Raw genomic sequence first — 21175 nt, 5'->3', positions numbered from 1 at the left:
CCAGATGAAGGTGATTTAAGGCGATATTATTTGGTCTATATGCAATAACACAGGTCATCGATACGTTCCTTTTTATACGGGACTGACACACGCATCGACCGATGATTTGATTTTCTTTCCTACAAACTCGTTCTAAGGACTTATTACTTCCAAAATTCGTTCTCTTACGACTGACGTGAGAAGCAAAAAAGAGAATTATTTAAGCAGGTAATTGGTCTGTAATTTTCTGCGCCTTTCTTACATCACGGTCCTCCCTTCGTGCAGTCAAGCTGGCACTTAGTTTGTTTGTTTAAGAAAACTAGTGAATAATTTTGCTGTGTGAATATGTGACACGAAAGTGTTTCGACTAGAACGAATTGATTGATCATTTTCTGCTATATTTCTTATTTGATGTTTTAGACCCACTCCACTCTGTTTTTTGGGTACATAGCTTATCGAACTTTGTTAAAAATTTACCTTATAGTGGTGGTATATTTTTTATCCTGGATTGTATCTTATTTTCAAACATCCTTTTGGGGTTTCTTCTAAATTCTTTTTTTTTGTGCTAGTAAATCGAGCCTCCTCTTCCGTTCTTCCTTAATAAATTAACACATTTGTGTTAAATTATTATTTGTGTGTGATGCGGCTCGCGTAAAAAATTAAGCAAGTTTTTGTGGGTTTCATGCCTCTATCACCCTCGACCAATTAATGGGATATATTCACGGTTGGCTTAAATGATGTGCGTTTTAGTGACCGCTTGTTTGAGGAAAATCCTCAAAGTAACAAGTCACCTTCCAGTTGATGGAAAAAATCGCTTTGGCAAAGGAATCTGCAGTTTTTGACCATGAAAAACGCACGTCGAAAGAGACGTCCATACAAATCAAGACAGAACCAGAAGAGCTGTTTTATAACAAGCAGGGGTAAGTCAACACCGTCAAATTCAAGGACCCCCCACCAGGAACTTACATCGAAAACAACAACAAAGTTTCCATTCTTGTTCAGTTTGTGGCCGTTCCGACCACAAATCGTCCGAGTGTGTCTACCGCAATTGTTTGTGTCATAAATGCCATAGCCATAGCCATAAATGTCATAGCACCCTTGTGTAAGCAGAATAAAATCGGTCAAAATTTTCTAAAAGGCAATGCGCTCGAAAGTTCGGACGATAGCGACGATCCGTGCTTCATTATCAGGGATAAACCCTTGCAAGGTCCGACGAACATCACCCAGACGTCCGAACAAAACATGTTTCATAAAAAAAACAATGTGTAAATAACAGTTCGATAGATTAGATCGATAAAATGCAATTTAAAAAAATGTATAACAAACATTTTCAAAAATATCTGATCTGTAATGATTTGTATTTGAAAGATTATGTCGGTGTATCTTTTCAACCTTTGGGTTTTGTAAACTTAAAAATAACATACGATTGTCAAAATTACAGTCTAAAAACATATGTAATCAAGGACGGCGGGCCACCCTTATTAGGTCGCAATGGTCTGAAAATGGTAATACCAGTTTATTATATGTAAAATACGCTAGGTACGTTCAATAAGTTCAAGGTCACGCTAAAATTAAAAGGAAACAACGCTACCCCAAAAAATTTTTAAGCCTCGGCCGGTTCCAATAGCATTAAAACCGAAAATTGAGCAAGAACTGGACCGGCTAGTCAAAAACAAGGTGCTAGTGCCCACAGAATTTTTAAACACTTAAGTACGTCAAGTAATAGCCTTGGCCTAACCAAAACTAATACTTTAACCGGACTTAAATTCATCCGAAATTTTGGCTCATAATTGACATTTTTTTTTTAAATACCTTTTCAATAAATACCTCGTTAACTGTTTATCAAGGCACCGACAACAGGTGTGGATTCCGAATTTAAAATTAACGAGTAAAAGAACAGTAGCCTGTAAACGATGTCTTCGAAACCGGTTACGATATTGTACTTGAACTTGAAATTTCAATACCCTTTAGTCGAGAGTAATGACTCAAGAGATATTATTCCGGCAAGTCATTTGTCATGTCTTACAATTGAGGCATCAACCCTAGCTTTTTATAACATTGTTTTCGTTCGCAGGCCGGTAAACGATCGCGGAAGATGACGCATAAAAAAAAAGTGAAAATGCTTTGCGGGATGACTGAGGATTTTGTTTTTGTCTATCGTGGTGCTCGGGGTTGTGTTCGAACGAGAGATCAGTCCGATGGTAAGGGAAAGTGAGCGTCGCAATCAATTGCGCTTTCGAGTATGAATTATTAATACAGTTATTGTTCAATTTCGTGCAGGGGGAGTTTTACTTAATAAAATGATGTTTATCGAGGGACGTTCTACTAGCAAGGGAAATAAGGGCGAGGCTACCATACCAGAGACGGAGGCAGTTTTTTGGAAACCGGAGCTGGGGAAAAACCCAATGGTTATTTATTTTTCGACTCTTGAAACACAATTAGGTTGTGGGTTGGAAAAATGTTGAACGAAAATGTAGCAACATTGCCGAGATAGCAGAGATATTACTGAATAAATACGTTTTTGTAAATGTTTTTTCCTTTACGTTTGTTTTAAAAATATTCCTAAACTAGGGAAACGAAAAACGTGAGGGTGGTTTTAAAATGATGTTTTGTCCAATTAAATTTTAGTATTTAAAAATTAAGAAAAAACTGACGGCCTGTGACGTTAATCGAACAGTGGAAATGTATGTGCCGCATGTCCTGAAAAAAAGAATATGTCCCTATCGTAATAATTGAGTAACCTGCATTTGCCATATTTTTACGAACATCGGTTTCTTTTCTTTTTTTGTTGTCTATTTGAACAGTTTTTCTCGATTATCTCTTTGGCATATCCAAGCTTCAATTGTGGAACATCATTATTTCTATCGTTTCATTATAGAAAATAATATCTATTTCTAAAAAAGGGTAAAGAGCATTGTAAACTTTTGGCACCAAAACTCGACCAATAAGTTGAAAAACCAAGTGCTATTACGTTGAACCAAAAAAGTGGATTGCATAAAATACTTGCATATTAATAGAATTTGTCAGAGAGCAATTATGGTAGTTTAAACATAAAGATTACAAAAATCGTTACCATAAAGACAATTTCGTCGTATTCTTGTCTCAAAATCGAGTTCACTTTTTATCTGCTTGGCCGGACCCGGCATAACTACTAACGTCACCATTATCATTATAATCGCTGATAAGTATCTGACAATACAGATATGATGTAGATCGATTGTGGCAAAAGTGGAATTTTATGTGTGTAAAACCTTCGAGTCAAATCTATAGCATAAAATTAATGCAGACACACATTTCCCGTATGCAAACAATAAATACTTCGTTGACAGCAGAATAAACAAATAAATAAATAATAAACTGTGACAAATTGTGGCAAAATGCACGGACACCGTTATTTAGTTTTTAATTAAAACCCGAAAATGTCTTGCAAGATTCATTTGCGCGTACTGCTAAATTATCTGCATCTAAATGCGCTTAAATCGTGACCTATTTTGCTATTGAAATTTCAAGAGCTGAACGCTCGTAAAATGTTAATTAGGGACCGTAACATTATCTGTAAATGAAATATTTTAAGCGCATTTCACGTATCTTTGCAACTTGAAAGTTTTTGTGAAAATCTATACGCCCTCCTGTGGCCCATACATTTACGACCCCGGCCAATGAGATGTTCGGTAAATATGGGAGGTATGAGGATCGTAAAATTACTGTAAAATACTATCCGGATGAAATAGTACATTATCAAACAAGCGCGGTAAATGTCACTTGACTCACGAGTTTATTTGAGACGAGCGGAGCGAGTGTTTAATAATCGAGTGACTTAAAAAGTTTTTTGGATAACGCTTTCTTTGAGAGGACAGTGAATATATATCGTACGGATGTTTATTATAAACAAAATAAACAAATATAAGCGAACATTTCAACTTAAGTAGTTTTTTCTATATTTCTAAGTTTGGCAGTACTTCAAATGAAAACCAACACGGCCGCAGCTGCCGCCGCCAGCGGAAAGGTTGGCAATCTGTAATTACGCTGCGCTGTGGTCTCGAACGACGTGGCTAGTTTCATAAGAGGCACGCGTTGTGTAATCTGCGCTACATTTTCTCGCTTAGCACGTTAGTTCAACTAAATACGGAAGCAGCAGTGAGATTCGTCTACACAAACGTGGTGAAAATTTGTGATGTGTTCAAATATTAACTTAATAAAGGATTGTTTGGAAAAATACGTGGCGGATTTCATGCAGCAAACAGGCAACATATATGTGTGACTTTTAACGAAGAAAACATATCGACTGTGAAACACTTTTGGACAGGTTGGGTTAGTTCGTACACCATTTTCAGAACCTCGCTATTATCAAATTAGGATCGCTCTTAAAATAACCTGACACTTGATGTTAAAATTAGATTTAATTATGGTCATTACGCAATGTCTTTTTTAATATTTTTGTAGTAAATAAGGTAAGCGATGGAATTTCGTCACCTTAATTTTTATTATTGAGAAACTATTATTTTAGGCTACTTCTACGTATGAAAAACTTGTCCCTGCGTTATTATTATTTTTTCTAACTGAATGTGAAGTGCTTTTTTTCAGAAAGAAAAAGGATTGTTGTCGATTTGTTTGATCTGTTTTTACTTATACAATAAATTACAAAATTTTATTTAAAATAAAAGATTAAATCGAACTGTTTTGTTGTTAATTGTTTCAAGTCTTTTGTACTAACCAAAAAATATCGAAAATATCAATCAACCGATTTTTCCATAGTTCCTATAATTCTAAAGCGTCTTAGGAATAAAAAGCTCACATAGGCTTATGGTTAATGCTTTAGTTGCCGCAGAAGATGGATGGAGGAAATCACGCTTGAAATATGGTGGCCAGCTCTGTAAAATATGCGTGAAATCCCTAAAATTTTTGAGAAATTAGCGGAATCTAAGCAATTCAAACAGATTTCTAAGATTTTGTTCCAGTTTTGAGTACTTTCCATTAAATCTGTGCAATCTTTGTCACATCCGCGATGTCTTGCGTGAAATATGTACAATCTTATGATTGCGTAAAATCTGGTGTACAAATTTTTGAAAGCGCACTTAAAATAGATTCGCAAAAGGGTACGAAATAAAAAACGATGTAAATGTGTTAATGTAGGACGGTATGGAGACTTAGCACAGCAATATTAACAAAAGCAAAAATTATTCGTGTGACTGTGATTCTCAATCTCTTTTTAATTCAGCTAGAGTTACGATTAATATCTTCAGTTGAAACAAAAACGTATTTGAAGTTTATGAGCATATGATGAGCTATTCGGGTGAGAGGACATAAAAACTATTTCGAAAACAAACCAAAAGTGACCAAACAGAATTTTTGTCTTTAATTCTTCATTAATATTTAGGTGCCAAAGAGAAATAGCATATCTAGGGGTCTGTTGTGTAGAAAGCAAAGGGACAGGTGATTCTGTGATGAAGGGTCTAACAGGTATAAAACAAACTATAGACATACGGAACCAGATAAATTAAACTTGCCCTAGCGGTGTTTCAACTGAAATTCTAAGCAGTAAAAAAAATAGTTTTAACGATGTGCCTAGTTAAGTTTTTATTGGCAAAATTTCAGCAACGTTCCATAGATAATGAGCGCCTATTAAGACATGAAAGGAATTGTTTTACCAGACGTATAAATTCGAAGGAAGTATAATAAGACCAAAAATATATTGCATTTATTGCTTTGACGTTTTAAGGATTTTACAGCAGACCGCAGTTACCGCAGACCTTCGCAGGACCGTGTTAAAACTCATCCCAGTAGATGTTTATTCTGCTTTAAATAGGTCTTGCCTGAGATGGACCGTAACGATTATTTGTAGAAACTTGAAATTTTTATTTGAAACGTAAATGGACCGTTTTAATCTAAATTGCAATATGTTCCTATATATCACTGAGATATTTGACTGTATTTATGTATTTATGTATTTATGTATCCGATTCTCGAACTTTGACTTTGCAAATAGTCATTTTTGTCTTGTGTTCCTGTCGATTAACAACATTCTTTTTCTTGTATTTTTGTGTCTTATACATAGTTTTTCGAAATGTAAACGACATTCTTTTTTTTTAATACTATAGAATAGATTATATTCGCGGTAGGAAGAAGAATAAGAATACAGATAAATATTTATTAGAATCTTACAATTAAACATTTTTTGAATACTAAGTGGAGATGGTAGTCGAACCTAATGACAATTTAGAAGACGAACTACCTCAGCAAAAAAAAGGGATCCATTTGTCTTCGGATGCTAAACAAATTGTTTTGAATGTTTACAATTTTATAAGAAATTCAAGGGGGAAATAGTCCAAAGAGTCGTTGCGTACTTTTTTGAAGAAAATGGATTTTCAATTCCAAACAATTAACAAACGTCAAGTGGTTATGGAATCTCAACGAATTCCGCAAGGGAGGGTGCATTATTTAGATGAAAAATTTCGCGAGCAAAATAGGCCAATGGTGTATTTAGACGAAATGCGGATCGACACTCACGACAAAGTAAAAAAAGGATGGTGTGATAACAGTAACAGGTATGTACTTGATCGCATGGAAAACGCATAATAATTCTTCATTCTTCATGTTTGGGTGGCAGATGCCTTATTTTTGTCTCTGCCAAAAACGTCAAAGATTCAAGTGTGAATTCCCCTGCAAACATGGCGGCGGAAATATTTAACGACTGGTTTGAAAACAAACTGTTGCCAAAAATATCGCCATATTTGATTGGATAGGGTCTCGTGTGATTCAGCCCAAATACTTCTTCAAATCAGAAGAAATAAAGAATTTCTGTACGAAAACGTTTTATATTTTGACTAGTTTCATAAGAGGCAGGCCGATTCGCAGATGTGACGGTCATTAAGGGTACCCTAAATATCTTAGGAAGCTATCGTAATTTGTTTCGTTAATAATTTTCGGTCGCTCGTTAACAGAAGTCAAGAAAATTATTTACATTATACGAATTTATATTAGCGGTGGTCGCAGTTAGGTTAATGCTCGTATTCAAGGTAACAAAATTCGCGTTTTTACAAAACGACGACTTAAAAAAAAAATGTAAATATTTATGGAATTATCGCGTGACCGACAAAAATTGCGCACCGGATTCGTCGCATACGCAGTGTCAACAAAAACATGATCGCATACTTCACTCCACGTCCATTTTCTGTCATTCACGGGCAATTTGCTCTAACGGAATGACCATTTTCGCGTAAGTACTCCTTACTTGCACCGGTTGTCACAGAACGATACAACGGCAACATGTTGAACAACTTGTCACTGACCTTTCCTTTAAACGTACAAATTTGATAAAATAGAGTTGGCAAAAATGATACAAACCACAATAAAATTCAATCTTAAATATAATATATAATTACATATGACCAAAATTAACGATTTCACACATTTTTTATACACCTTACGTAGGCGTTTCCTGGGCTACCTAGGAATTTTTCAAAGGCCGTGTAATATGAAAATGTGTTACAAGAGTCGCCACCGTAACGTCTCGATCCGAATTTTTGCATAAAATTCTATAGAAAATTGATCCGCGGCATACTAAAAAAAGTGCTGAACTAAAATTAACAAAAAAAAGGGGCATTCGGCTTTCCCGATGGATACGTTACCCATTTTAGGCCCAACTAATCTATCCTAGGCCAACCTGAGTTCTTTGCTAGAAGGAAATTAGCAAAGAATAACCAAACCAACCAAACCAAATTTTCTGGGTGAACATGTTTGGTTCTAGTAAAAAAAAAGTAAGTTGTTGGTCAGTCTTAGTATCTGCCCCTTGTCCTACAAACTGATTTGGCCTTTGACAAACAAGTTTCGCCTGAAATTGGGTTTGAACGGTAACAGAAACAACCAAACCTAGAACCAGACGCGTTTCTGTAAAATAACTTATTTCCAGCAATGCCCGATAGTGTAAGACCACCATATACAATACCAGTGATTCCTACACATTGCCGGAGTTCAAATCTTGCCGGTAACATTGGCAATAAATATTTATAGATTTTTAAATTTACGTTATAAAATCATGCGTTAAGCGCGTGTCGGTTATAAACGTTAGGGTTTTAGTTATACGCCGTTTTATATTCACCAAAAACGCGAACATTAATAAAAACACTCACCTCTTTCAAATGGGGCATCTCGAAAGCAATAAAAGCATAATTGGCTATGAGTTCAACACCCCGGATTACCCTTAAATTAGGAAACAGCTTGCCGATGGAAGACAAATATTTCACTCTGAAAAACAACAAGTAACCGGTAATTTTCGTTAGTTCGGGGAAAACGTAATCGTCAAAGTCCGAGGGACTACTAGTCCGTTCAAGGAGAACGATTTTTAAATTTCCCGCGATAACGTTGCACCCCCGAAGTTTGTTTAGGTTCCTCACGCTGTTCCGCACATCTGTTGTGTGGCAAACTTTACCTTCCACAGTATAGACGCACATAATCGCGAACAACGTAAACGCATTCAGAATTACGAAACTTTTCCTTAACGCACGCATCGTCGTAATCTTTTATCGTATTCAACGCCAACTTTTCGGAAAACCTCATCACTGTCTAACCCAACCGAAGTCCGACAAGATACTGAACGCGGCGCGACAGAGAACCGCCAGGCCGCTTGCTAGATTCGTCCGAAGTTTGGCAGAAATAACGTGCCGCGCTGCGTATCGTGTCTGATATTTTCTTTCGCAGTCACGAGTATTTTCATCGACGGACAAACGGTGGATATAAAACAATTAAAAAACAGGTCAGTAATAGAGAAGGGCTTTTGTTTATTGGATTAATTTTTTTTATTGGGCCAGCGCCGCGCCTGATTCGTATCGGGTCAACACTATGGCAAGCACGCCACCGTGTTGCACAATGTTTATGTTTGTCTGACGTAACATCCCAGACCTACTCGGTAGGTAACGCTCCTGGTTCATCGTACACGTTCAGGGTTAAGCGCGTGTCACTCAGCAAAAGCGTTCTTTTTCTAACGCTTATTTTTTCTTTCGCGTATGGGTAATGATTTAGTATTTACCTGCTTATTTATATTCGGCCATGTTTAGTCTGTATGATAATATTGGAGCAACGTAAGAAATTAGCGGGCTTAATTCATGTATCACGTAAAAATTAATTTAAGCGTTCGATGCTGTAATTGCATGCAGTAATTATGTACTTTAAGTTTTTCGACCTTTGTCCTTGACGGCGGAATGTGGGTAAATCATGATTGCACTAAATTTATTTTAATTTGAGTAATTGTTTTATCATAACAATATTACTTCCTCGGAGAAGTCGTTTTCCACACCGTCTTAAAGATTCATGAATTAATTTTACTTATTTCGACTTTTATATCGACTTCACTTCCACTAGTAAAGAAAATGGTGACTGGGCAAATTCAGTGCTGTAATCTAGGTCAATTCCAATATCTGGTCAATATAATTGCGTAGACTTTCACGGACGGTGTCATAACTTGTGAGATTTTTTGTTGGTCGTGGTTTTAATACTAAAGCTTTCAACTACTTCGACAGCCCTGAAAATCTTCCTGGTTATCTGGACAATATGATAGGTAGTTATGATTTGCAGGTATATCCATTATTGAATGTGTAAAATCATATTGTCTCAATCAAACTGTATAATATTTTTTTTGTTTGTTTTTTTTTTCTTGTTTCATTATAATTATATATTTTTCCATTATATAATGAGTTTTTCCTTTAAAACACTATTGAGGTTTAGAATCCTGCACTAAAGCTGAATGCTTCGCCTTCGCCATCAGGATTCAAAATTCAGGCTTTAGACGGAGTAGTAGAGAGTAGACGGGTATAGGGATTATAATGCAAAATTGGAGGATATTTTGTACAACCCAATTGAACTAGTCACCACATATTTGGAAAAAACAACTAAGTCCAGAATTCTCGAATCATCAATAAATAAGGATACAAAGAAGAAACTTATTCGTTGCCCAAAATTCTACGGGCTCCCAAAGATCCATAAGGACGGGGTTCCCCTGCGTCCAATCTTAAGCGCCTTTAACTCACCATTATGCAAGCTGGAAAAACATTTGGCCAGTGCACTTCAGCCCATAGTAGATAAGGCAGATTGCTATGTTAAAAATTCAGAACATTTCACTCAGATTTTAGGTACTCTCACGATGGACAAGGACGACATTATGGCAAGTTTCGATGTCAAATCCCTATACCCGAGCATTCCGGTAGAAGAGGCACTCTTGCTTATAGAAGAAAACGAAGATCTTCCGCCGTACATAATGGATCTGTCAAGACATTGCTTGAAAAATGCTTACTTTATGTATAACGGGAAAATTTACCAACAAGTAGATGGAGCAGCAATGGGATCATCTCTCTCACCTGTGATTGCCAACCTCTTCATGATTTACTTCGAAAAGAAAGCAATAGAGAAGGCAAATCTGAAGCCAAAACTATGGGCAAGATACGTTGATGACGTATTTGTTGTATGGCCTTTTGGCAAGGAGGAGCTTTTGAAATTCCTAGATCATCTGAATTCCATTCACCCAAGGATTCAATTTACAATAGAACTTGAAGAGGATAACAGTCTGCCCTTTATAGATGTGCACATCACAAGGACCGAAGATGGACACTTGTAACACACTGTCTATAGAAAACCAACACACACTAATAGATATCTGAACGCTAAATCTCATCACCACCCATCACAGATACAGGCAGTGGCAAATACATTGATTGCTCGGTCCTTCAGGCTCACAAACGAGAAGAACAGAGATGAAGAACTGAAGAAAATTAGTAGCTGTCTTCGACAAAACGGATATCAAAGGCGCATCATCAGCAAGGCAATCAGTAAACAACAGCAGCCGCAGCAGAGAGTGCAGGACGAGACCGAACGAAGATCGATCGCTGTCCTGCCATACATGAAGGGGGTTACTGACAAAATCGGCCGAATATTACGGAAACACGACATATCAACGGCATACAAACCTGATCATACCATCGGAGCAATACTAAGAAACCCAAAACAAAAAATTACTCTGGAAAACCAAGGAGTATACAGTGTAGCATGCGGATCGTGCAGCCTGACGTATGTGGGACAGACCAACAGAAGGATTTCAGCCAGGCTCGAGGAACATCGTTTAGCCATAAGAAACAAACAAACAACATCTGCTTTGTTTCGGACACCTCAATACGAGAGACGACGCTCTGCATTTATCCAACACGTGGAGAACGATAATCAAACAGCAGAGCGATGCGCAGCAGCCAACGGGGACATCGCAACTACGATGGGGCGAAATTAACAACGCGACCATTCAGGGGGCGGAGCCACCTCCCCCCACGCACAAGCAGCACCGTTACCATCTCCGGCGCAGAGTATAAATACCGCACGCACCGCCGATAACCTCCCAGTGTTCGAAGTGTTTTCGGAGCGCTAGCATTGAAGATGCCAAGTGAGATTTTGGCGAAACGTCTGCAAATTCCAGTTGGATGCAGGATTTGCAGGATTCCAGTCGGAGTTCAACGAGCGAACGGATGATATCCCGGAATATAGTGTCATCACATTTTTCCATCCGTGAATCAATACATGAGAATATATATATATATATATATATATATATATATATATATATATATATATATATATATATATATATATATATATATATATATATATATATATATATATATATATATATATATATATATATATATATATATATATATATTTGGCTTTAGATACTCTTCCAATCTTCCAATGGCATAACTTAATTAGTTGTGTATTAAATATTTCTACCTCATATTAAGATACTCTTAACGACATGAAGGATAAGAGACTATACGACTAAAAACACTTGTCCTGAAAACGCGGATTGAACATTTTTATCAATGTAGGCGTCCAAAATTAAATTCCGATTTGCGCCCAATTTGCTGTTTGCCGTCCCGACACTCTATCGACATTAAAATGAATTAGTCGCCGGGTAATCTTTCAGAACTGGTGCTCTTTGTAACTGTAATAAAGTTAAACGTTTAGCTCGCCTACGCCATTCGTCTGGATGATGGTGGTTTTGATACATTTATGGACTTATTCAGACTTAATTAATATATTATTAATATAGTTATATCATTTAGCAGGCAACTTGTCTATCATATGTATATGGACCAAACACAAGATTAATAGTGAGGATGCCGTGAAAATATATTTCCCAGCACCTTGAGACCGCCAAAGCCCAATCATCGTCACTGCGAACAGCAATGGATATGTCACATTTTTTTGAAATAAATAGATATGGGTTGTGGTGCAACATTGGGTGAATAGTTTATTTCTAATATACTGGATGTCACTTATTCCCTTCAAAATTTATCAACTCGGATAATAATTTCTGTTGACATTTCCATTAATGATCTTATTATCGGAAGGAATCCAAAACTTTTTCTAAATCCTAAACTTTCAGATTTGGTGCAGGATTCTAAACCTCAATAAAGGAAAAACGCATTTTATATTGGTAAAATATGAAACAAACGAAACAACGAAATAAAAAAAAATCATCAGTTAGAAGCTACAGGTGAAGCGCTTGAAATTTGTTAGAATTATATAAAAATATAATACAGTTTTTAATACGATACAAATATAGTGCATATTAAACATATATAAACATATTAAATAATGTATATACCTACAAATCGTAACTATCTATCATATTATATCTTAATTCGACGTGTCCAGATAACCAGGAAGATTTTCAGGGCTGACGAAGCAGTCGAGAGCTTTAGTATTAAAACCAATCGACTACGATCAACAGTCAGAAAAATCTCACAAGTCTACGCAATTATATTGACCAGGTTTTGTGATATAGAAGTCGCAATAAGCAAAATTAATTCATGAATTTTTAAAAGGTTGTGGAAAACGATTTCTTAGAGGAAGTATGAAGTATGATAAAAAAAAATACTTAAATTAAAATAAATTTAGTGCAATCATGATTTACTCACATTCCCCAGACGGGTTCCTAAAAACCTTTCGACTATTGTCGAGTGTGCGCGGTCTTTTTTGGAACTCTGTGGGTCGGAACCGAAGCCTGTGATAGAAACTGTTGTGACTGGAGATGGTTCTCTATTATGCCTCTCTATCGAAAAAAGAATCAATGGAGTAGCGTCGTAAGGGTGAAGCACCTCCAAGGAAATTCAGTGTCTGCCAGTCAACAATAGATTTTAAAAAAACTAATACCACTGTTAATGGTAAATATTACGCAACATTATTACATAAATTGCGAGACCGCATATGTGTAAAACGTCGAGGAAAAACTGACCAGAGGCATGCGTCTTTTGCACGATAATGCACCTGTCGATACTGCTGGTGTTGCACAAGCTGCTATTTTAAAGTGTGGGTTCCAAAAGATAGATCATCCTACCTATAGTCCAGATATGGCCCCCAGCGACTATTATTTGTTTGGATATTTGAAAAAGGACTGACGTCGACTGCAGACAAACCAAAAGAATATTTTTTTAAAGGTATTGAGATGTTAATAAAGAGATGTAATAAGTGTATCAAACTTAAGGGGGATTATATTGACAGAGGCGTGGAAGTAGCCCGTCAGTGTAACCTTGGGCAACCGCAACCATGTTCGCACATGGCGCCGCAGCTGTTTGTCCAGCGCCCGAAGCCGCCCGGTATTCACCGACCCAAGGGCCAACGAGTGGTAAACCCTAGGTACGATGTAATTCGCGAGCAGCTCCAGACGTTGTTGCGGCTTTAGCGGAGCTCTTCCAATACGTTCAAGGAGCCTCTGTAGTTGCGTCTCAGCCATGTGAATCGTGGTCCAACCAAGGTAGCGCCCTCGCGTGAACACTGTGGAAGGGCGAATAAATTCGCCACCGAGTCGAAAGGAAGGCTCAAGAGAGTCATAGTTACTCCAGCCGTTTACCCCAGCTTGATTGAATTTCTTCACTTTGACATTCAGAGCAGTGGGCAGAAATCACATTGCGTCAATATCACGTTAAGACAGTCGGATTCCCCCGGTCCGTACCAGTTCTGTGCTGACCGTTAAACTGCGGCCGAAGAGAACACCGGAAAACCGGACTTTTCCGGGTCTCGCAGCGAGGCGGTTCCGCGAGAGGCCAAGGCTCGGGACCGGGTTCTGATCGGATCCGGAGATCGTCTCCTCGCCCAGGCCCGGCTCGTTAACCGGAACCCGCTTCCTCGCCAAGCACGACACGCCCCGATCCTCAGAGCCAATCCTTATCCGGAAGTTACGGATCTCATTTGTCGACTTCCCTTGCCTACATTGTTCTATCGACTAGAGGCTCTTCACCTTGGAGACCTGCTGCGGATACGAGTACGAACTGGCGCGACGCCTCCACGTGGCCCTCTCCCGGATTTTCAAGATCCCCGAGGGTAAGATCCGGATACCGCGGCAACTGTGGTGCTCTCGAAGTCTTCGAAGTGTTTTCGGAAGAGGCCATATATATATATATATATATATATATATATATATATATATATATATATATATATATATATATATATATATATATATATATATATATATATATATATATATATATATATATATATATATATATATATATATATATATTCTCACGTATTGATTCACGGATGGAAAAATGTGATGACACTATACTCCGGGATATCATCCGTTCGCTCGTTGAACTCCGACTGGAATCCTGCATCCGACTGGAATCCTGCAAATCCTGCATCCGACTGGAATCCTGCAGACGTTTCGCCAAAATCTCACTTGGCATCTTCAATGCTCGCGCTCCGAAAACACTTCGAACACTGTGTCGGATGCAGGATTCCAGTCGGAGTTCAACGAGCGAACGGATGATATCCCGGAGTATAGTGTCATCATATATATATATATATATGTATATATATATATATATATATATATATATATATATATATATATATATATATATATATATATATATATATATATATATATATATATATATATATATATATATATATATATATATATATATTCTCACTTATTGATTCACGGATGGAAAAATGTGATGACACTATATTCCGGGATATCATCCGTTCGCTCGTTGAACTCCGACTGGAATCCTGCAAATCCTGCATCCGACTGGAATCCTGCAGACGTTTCGCCAAAATCTCACTTGGCATCTTCAATGCTCGCGCTCCGAGTGTTCGAAGTGTTTTCGGAGCGCGAGCATTGAAGATGCCAAGTGAGATTTTGGCGAAACGTCTGCAGGATTCCAGTCGGATGCAGGATTTGCAGGATTCCAGTCGGAGTTCAACGAGCGAATGGATGATATCCCGGAATATAGTGTCATCATATATATATATATATATATATATATATATATATATATATATATATATATATATATATATATATATATACATATATATATATATATATATATATATATATATATATATATATATATATATATATATATATATATATATATATATATATATATAAAGATGTATTTTAAGTAAAGAATGAAGTACATTTTCCAATGGTCGAATGTTTTTACTTTTTCCTCCGTAATATATTATAAAAGTGATGCTTCTTATAGAGGAATGTTTTTTTATTTTCATTGCTGTTTTACTTTATTATCGTCTATTGTTATTAGCTTCATTTGAAGATTTGATGATAACAACTAGACAAATCAAATAGTGACGCCTTCTCGTAATGACTCTGATTTACTTAGCTAAATTTCAAGAAACCTAAATTGGCTATAATTGGTTAAAGAAAGCGTACTATACAAATCAATGTTATTGTTTTTCTGCGATAACGCTGCACACTTATTTTTTCTCTGACCTTTAAAAAAAAGTCTCGGCAATAAAAACTGATAATTGTTTTATGTCGAACAAACGCCGACGATTTTTTTTAGTGAATACTCCGAACACCTAGTGAACAGTTGGCGGTTCGTTTATTCGCGAGATTTCTCTCGTAAAATAAATAGTAAGTAGATAATTAAGTCATTACGAGAGAACAATTTTTTTCATTTGAGATTCGAATATAAAAACTTTTAAAAACGGAATTAATTTTATTGTGTAAAAGTTTCTCAGCGATGGCAATTGTAGTTTCAAAATAAAAAAAAACTAACTTTAAAAAGTGCTCCTTAAAAGCATAATGAAAAAGGTTCAATACTTAACCCATTTAATTGGCAGTGAACCAGCTATTGTTTGTGTTGCAATCACCTTGAGCAAATCCATGCTATCTAATTACGCATGCGCGATATGCTCTTAGCAACCGCGTCACTGGCATGTCACGAATTACCTATATGCCATAATAATCCATTATCACTGGAATTGCGTTGACACACTCCTTTTTTCCGTAAGGGATACACGAATATTTTTATTTGCAATGATTGCCCCACTATTTTTTAGGTTAAGGCAGTTTTAGAATTAGTATTTTATCATGCTACGACAAATCTTATTTTTCAATATTTTTTACGAAAAAATTACAAATGTATAAATTGGGGAACTGACACAGCTTCTAACTTCTTACGGTGCGTGCAGGAATAATAAAATCAGGTTTTTTTATATTTGAAAAGTTCTTCCGTTTTTATGGACATACGAAAATAATTTAATTTAAATACGGTCCTCTTTTTCGTGGTCGATATTTTGGAATTGATATAATTTAATTGCTAATTATTTTTAAGTGACTATAGAAATGCACACTTTGTTTTTCGGAGTTGACACCGACGCTTTAATTAACTGTCGGTTTAATTGGCAGTTCCAGTCCAACCTTTATCTGCTGCACAATTTAAGTTTTGAAGAATTCGGTTTAAATAAAACCCCTTTATCTCGGATGACCCAATTGTAGGTAATTGTGAGTAGTTTTAACTTTTTCATTGTTATTATATTATACTGGGTTATACGCAAGAACAAAACTGTAAAACAAAGAAGAACGATTTAATTTACTCACTCACTCACTTATTTCAAAATGTATCTATTTATTTTTAAATATCTCTTGGCTTATTGTGATATTTTCTCACAATTTTACAAGTTTTCGGAGTTTTGTTCGTAAAATTGTGTATCCTTCAAAAAATACTCAGTTTAGGTGTAAGGAATGCTTAATAAAATTGAAACAACATTAATAGGGGTAATTGATGGAATTTTAATATACAGGGTGTTCCATTTGATTTTTTTTTAAATTTAAGATTTTTCATTTGGAATAACTTTTAATTGTTTCTTTTCTATAACGTCTGTATTTGACGTTTTCTCCTAAAACAAATTATATGGGATATCTATTACTTTGCGACAATATTTGGAGACACTGTGTTAATATTAATATTATTATTGTAATTTCCTCTAAATTTGTCCGAAGTAATTTGGTTGAAACAGTAAATTCAAAATGTTTGTTGCTTTTTGCGCGATGTGTGTGATCTTGTTTTTTGATGCATTTGCCTTTGTAAATTTTATTTTTTATTTCGGTGCTGTACATAGTTAAGATCGCAAACGAATAGCAATAGTAATATACATTTACATTTAATTTTTTGCTTTAGATATCATTTTTATTTTTACATAATGTGTGATTTTTAGAATCCTCAGAATGGCAATAAAATTTCCGAAACATGGACCACAAAACGATCTGATTGTTCGTGAATCCAGAGAAAAAACCCATCAAATACTTAATATTGATATAAATTCGAGTATATACACCATAATTCCCGTTACACTTGTAACTTCTCGAAAATCCTCTGCAACTCTATGGAATATATGAGAACAATGAGCATGTCCGTATTATAAAACTTTTTTTTTATCTTAAAAAGTTTTTTCAACTTTCAACGTTATTTATGATCTCACGTATTTTTCATCTCGCTTCCGCAATCCGCATTACGGCATTTCCAAAACTTTCTCCGAATAACGCCGCATCACACAAATTTCATGCCTACATCAGAGTCGTTGCAATCCGGCGTGTCACTGTTCGGCTGGTTATCCTTTTCCTTTTCTACTCAATGAATATTGGAAACCCACATTTCAAATGTAATTTCCCTTTAACCCAAAGATTATTCCGTATATAAATTATACAAACTTGAGAATTTTATTAATTTAGTCAGTGATTAGGTAAAATTTGTTACGTTGTGCTTTTAAAATACCGAACAGTCAAAACCGATTTCAAGAAGCATTAATTTAATGTCGCTTCCCGACTTGGCGGGCTTCAAAATATTAATTGCTTGATTAAAAATTACTACTATTAATGTGGCACGTGCGTCTTGGCACTATTAATGGCAGCTTTTTAATTATACACGACATGAAACAAATTAGAGCCTTTCGAATTAGCCGGATTCTTTGAGAACGTTTCCCTGAACGTCTTAATATTTTTTAGAATCTGATACTGCCATCTTGCTTACTAGTGTACTTCATCAATAACGTTTAATATCTTGCCGTTCTTTACGAAAGAAATGGAGATCCGTTGTTGCCGCCCCTAATCAAGACCCCAGTGTAGTGCAACTGATTATCATCTACATTATCGTTCTTAATTCTGCGACCTGACTGATCTAAATAATGGGTGTTTTTTTTTCGATGTATAGAACTTTAAGTTTGCATTACTGTTCAAGATGGCGACCGATTTAACAGCTGTCAAGTGATTAATTCTCAGTTTGGTGTGGCAATTCATCACGAATAGACTCACGCCTGAACAGCGCTTGCAAATAGTGCAATTTTATTTCGAAAATAATGGTTCTGTGCGGAATAACGTATCGCTCACTACGTCCATTTTATCGTCGACAAAATCGTCCATCAGAGCAGTTAATTCGATTAACCATGGAACGTTTTCGCACCACGTTTACTCTTATTGATAACTCGCATCCCCAGAGACGCCGTACGGTGCGGAAGGATCCTGGTTTAAGTGCTTACAAAATCCAACTCGTGCAAGAATTGAATCCAAACGATCATCAAGTAAGGCGTAGATTCGTCGAATGGGCCCAAAACGAGATTGCCGTTGTTCCCAATTTTCATAAGCGAACTTTGTTTAGCGATGAAACGCACTTCTGGTTGAACGGCTACGTCAACAAACAAAACTGCCGCATTTGGAGCGAAGCTAATGCTCAATTGTATGTCCAAACACCGTGACATCCAGAAAAACTGACCGTTTGGTGCGCTTTATGGGCTGGTGGAATCATTGGTCCGTACTTCTTCAAAAACGATGATGGCCAGAACGATACAGTCAATGGTAATAGTTCTTTTGTTCCTGAATTGAATAACCATGATGTCCAGGAGATGTGGTTTCAACAAGACGGCGCAACATGTCACACAGCTCGTGCCACAATCGATTTATTGAAAGACACCTTTGGTGACCCCCTAATTTCACGTTTTGGACCTGTGAATTGGCCTCCAAGATCTTGTGATTTAACACCGCTAGACTAGTTTCTGTGGGGCTATGTAAAGTCATTGGTCTATGCGGATAAGCCACAAACGCTTGACCATTTGGAAGACAACATTCGCCGATATACGGCCACAAATGTTGGAAAAAGTTATCGAAAATTGGACGTCCAGATCGGACTACAACCGCGCCAGCCGCGGCGGTCATATGGCAGAAATCATATTATTATCAAGATTATCTTTCTGATAAATAAAATTCATGTCAATCGAATAATCCATCGTTGTTGTATTGCAACTTAAAGTTCTATACATCGAAAAAAAAACACCCCTTAGTATTCTCGCGCCCTGTTTCATGCATAAATTGCGCTCGTTTCTCTAATTATTTGTGTTGTTTAAAAATTGTTCCTTCGTATTGAATATATATATTTCCCAACTCAACGCTCACACCTAAATATAACGTACATTCTTGCATTACGTTCCACATGAAAAATTCGGTTTAACCGCATCCATACTTTTAAGTATTTTTATAATTGGCCTCATCCAAAGCTCAATTCCAGTTTTTGTTTGCCCAGAATGCCGGAAATTTATCGGTAATTGACACTTTACTTGGTTATTATTTTTCTACCTGGCGTAATTTGTGCGGTATGTAATTGCAGGCTTGTGCCTAATTATATAGCTTTCGGCGACTCAACATTGGAATGGATCCCCATCGGTGAAACAATCGTAATTGCAAATTGACATGATATTCCGTGTCTAGAGTTTATATCCCTGAAATACAGAACTTTTGCGTTTTAGGTTTCTACTTTTGTTCACCACCCACAATCAGAATGGACTGAAATTTGTGTTCAGTTAAACAAAAATCAAAAATAAAAAGTCGTTTTTCAGTTTTGTTTGCCATTTTCTCTTCGGTAGTGAAATATCGTGTGTGCAGTGTATATAGTGTTTTCAAAATAAGTTTGAAGTACCTCATCACTTGTAATTTTTAGTAGCAATGCAATGCAAATTAAACAAACTCAATGGCACACGTCTGAGAGGTACATAAGAAATGCTATAAGGAAAATTCGGAAACGTAATATTTGAAATGTATAAAGGGACTGAGATTGAAGTGATTCTTTTTTGTTTTTGTATGCGTGTTAATTGTTTTAAATTTGATATCCGAGGACCAAATCAGGATCCAGCTAAGTAAGCTTGATATAAATAAAGGCCCTGGACCTGATAACCTACCCCCGATATTATTCAAATCATGTGCTGAATCTTTAGTGCAGCCACTTTTTATTATTTACAATAAAAGTTTATCTGAAGGGCAGTTTCCAACTATTTGGAAGTGCGCCAAAATAATACCTGTGCACAAGAGTGGCAGCAAGGTTGACGTCACAAACTACCGACCTATATCTATTCTTTCCGTTCCAGGGAAAATGCTGGAAGCTATAATTACCAATGAGTTATTCTTCAAATTAAAACATGCTCTTGGAGATACACAACATGGTTTTTTTAGGGGTAGGTCGGTTGCTACCAATCTCTCACTATATGTCCAGGATGTTTCCGAGGCGTTAGATAATAGGGTGCAGATAGATGCCGTGTACACCGACTTCTCAAAAGCTTTTGATAAGGTTCACCACCCAACAATGTTGATCAAATTAAAAAATTTCGGTGTACACGGTTGTCTTTCTAAAATTCTTCAATCCTACATCAGTCCTCGGACTCAGTTTGTAGAATTGAATTCTGCAAAATCCCAAACGACCCGCATCACATCTGGAATTCCTCAAGGGTCCCATTTGGGACCATTGTTATTTTCACTGTTTATCGCAGATGTCAGTAAATGTTTTCTTTTTGCTAAATCAGCATCATACGCAGATGATCAGAAATCATACGCGCCCGTGAAAAGCCTTAACGACTGTCA

General features: G+C 36.5%; 2 protein-coding genes across 7 annotated transcripts in view; one reads left to right on the top strand and one right to left on the bottom strand.

Moving 5' to 3' along the window:
- Positions 1-8486, bottom strand: part of LOC132705552 (insulin-like peptide receptor) — a 96500-nt gene extending 88014 nt beyond the window's left edge. For both annotated transcript variants that reach the window (XM_060676199.1, XM_060676200.1), the window contains exon 1: positions 8109-8486. In XM_060676199.1, coding sequence (XP_060532182.1) covers positions 8109-8486 — 378 coding nt within the window. The remainder of the gene's footprint in view (positions 1-8108) is intronic.
- Positions 8487-8591: 105 nt separating this feature from the next.
- Positions 8592-21175, top strand: part of LOC132705553 (gephyrin) — a 45949-nt gene continuing 33365 nt past the window's right edge. Inside the window, exons 1-2 of one of the 5 annotated variants that reach the window (XM_060676206.1) lie at positions 8627-8731; positions 8787-8884. Coding sequence is in view for 2 of the 5 variants with exons in the window: in XM_060676201.1 (XP_060532184.1) it covers positions 20272-20344 (73 nt within the window). In the remaining 3 variants the exon portion in view is untranslated. Of the gene's footprint in view, positions 8732-8786; positions 8885-15848; positions 15908-20079; positions 20345-21175 lie in introns of those variants that run through there. The other 4 variants (XM_060676203.1, XM_060676205.1, XM_060676202.1 and 1 more) reach the window with 4 other exon arrangements.

This window comes from Cylas formicarius, unplaced genomic scaffold (assembly GCF_029955315.1).
Source record: "Cylas formicarius isolate icCylForm1 unplaced genomic scaffold, icCylForm1.1 PGA_scaffold_7__23_contigs__length_41026272, whole genome shotgun sequence".
NCBI classification, from domain to species: Eukaryota; Metazoa; Arthropoda; class Insecta; order Coleoptera; family Brentidae; genus Cylas; species Cylas formicarius.
The sequence above is the reverse complement of the archived record's forward strand: the minus strand, read 5'-3'. Positions and strand labels throughout refer to the sequence as shown.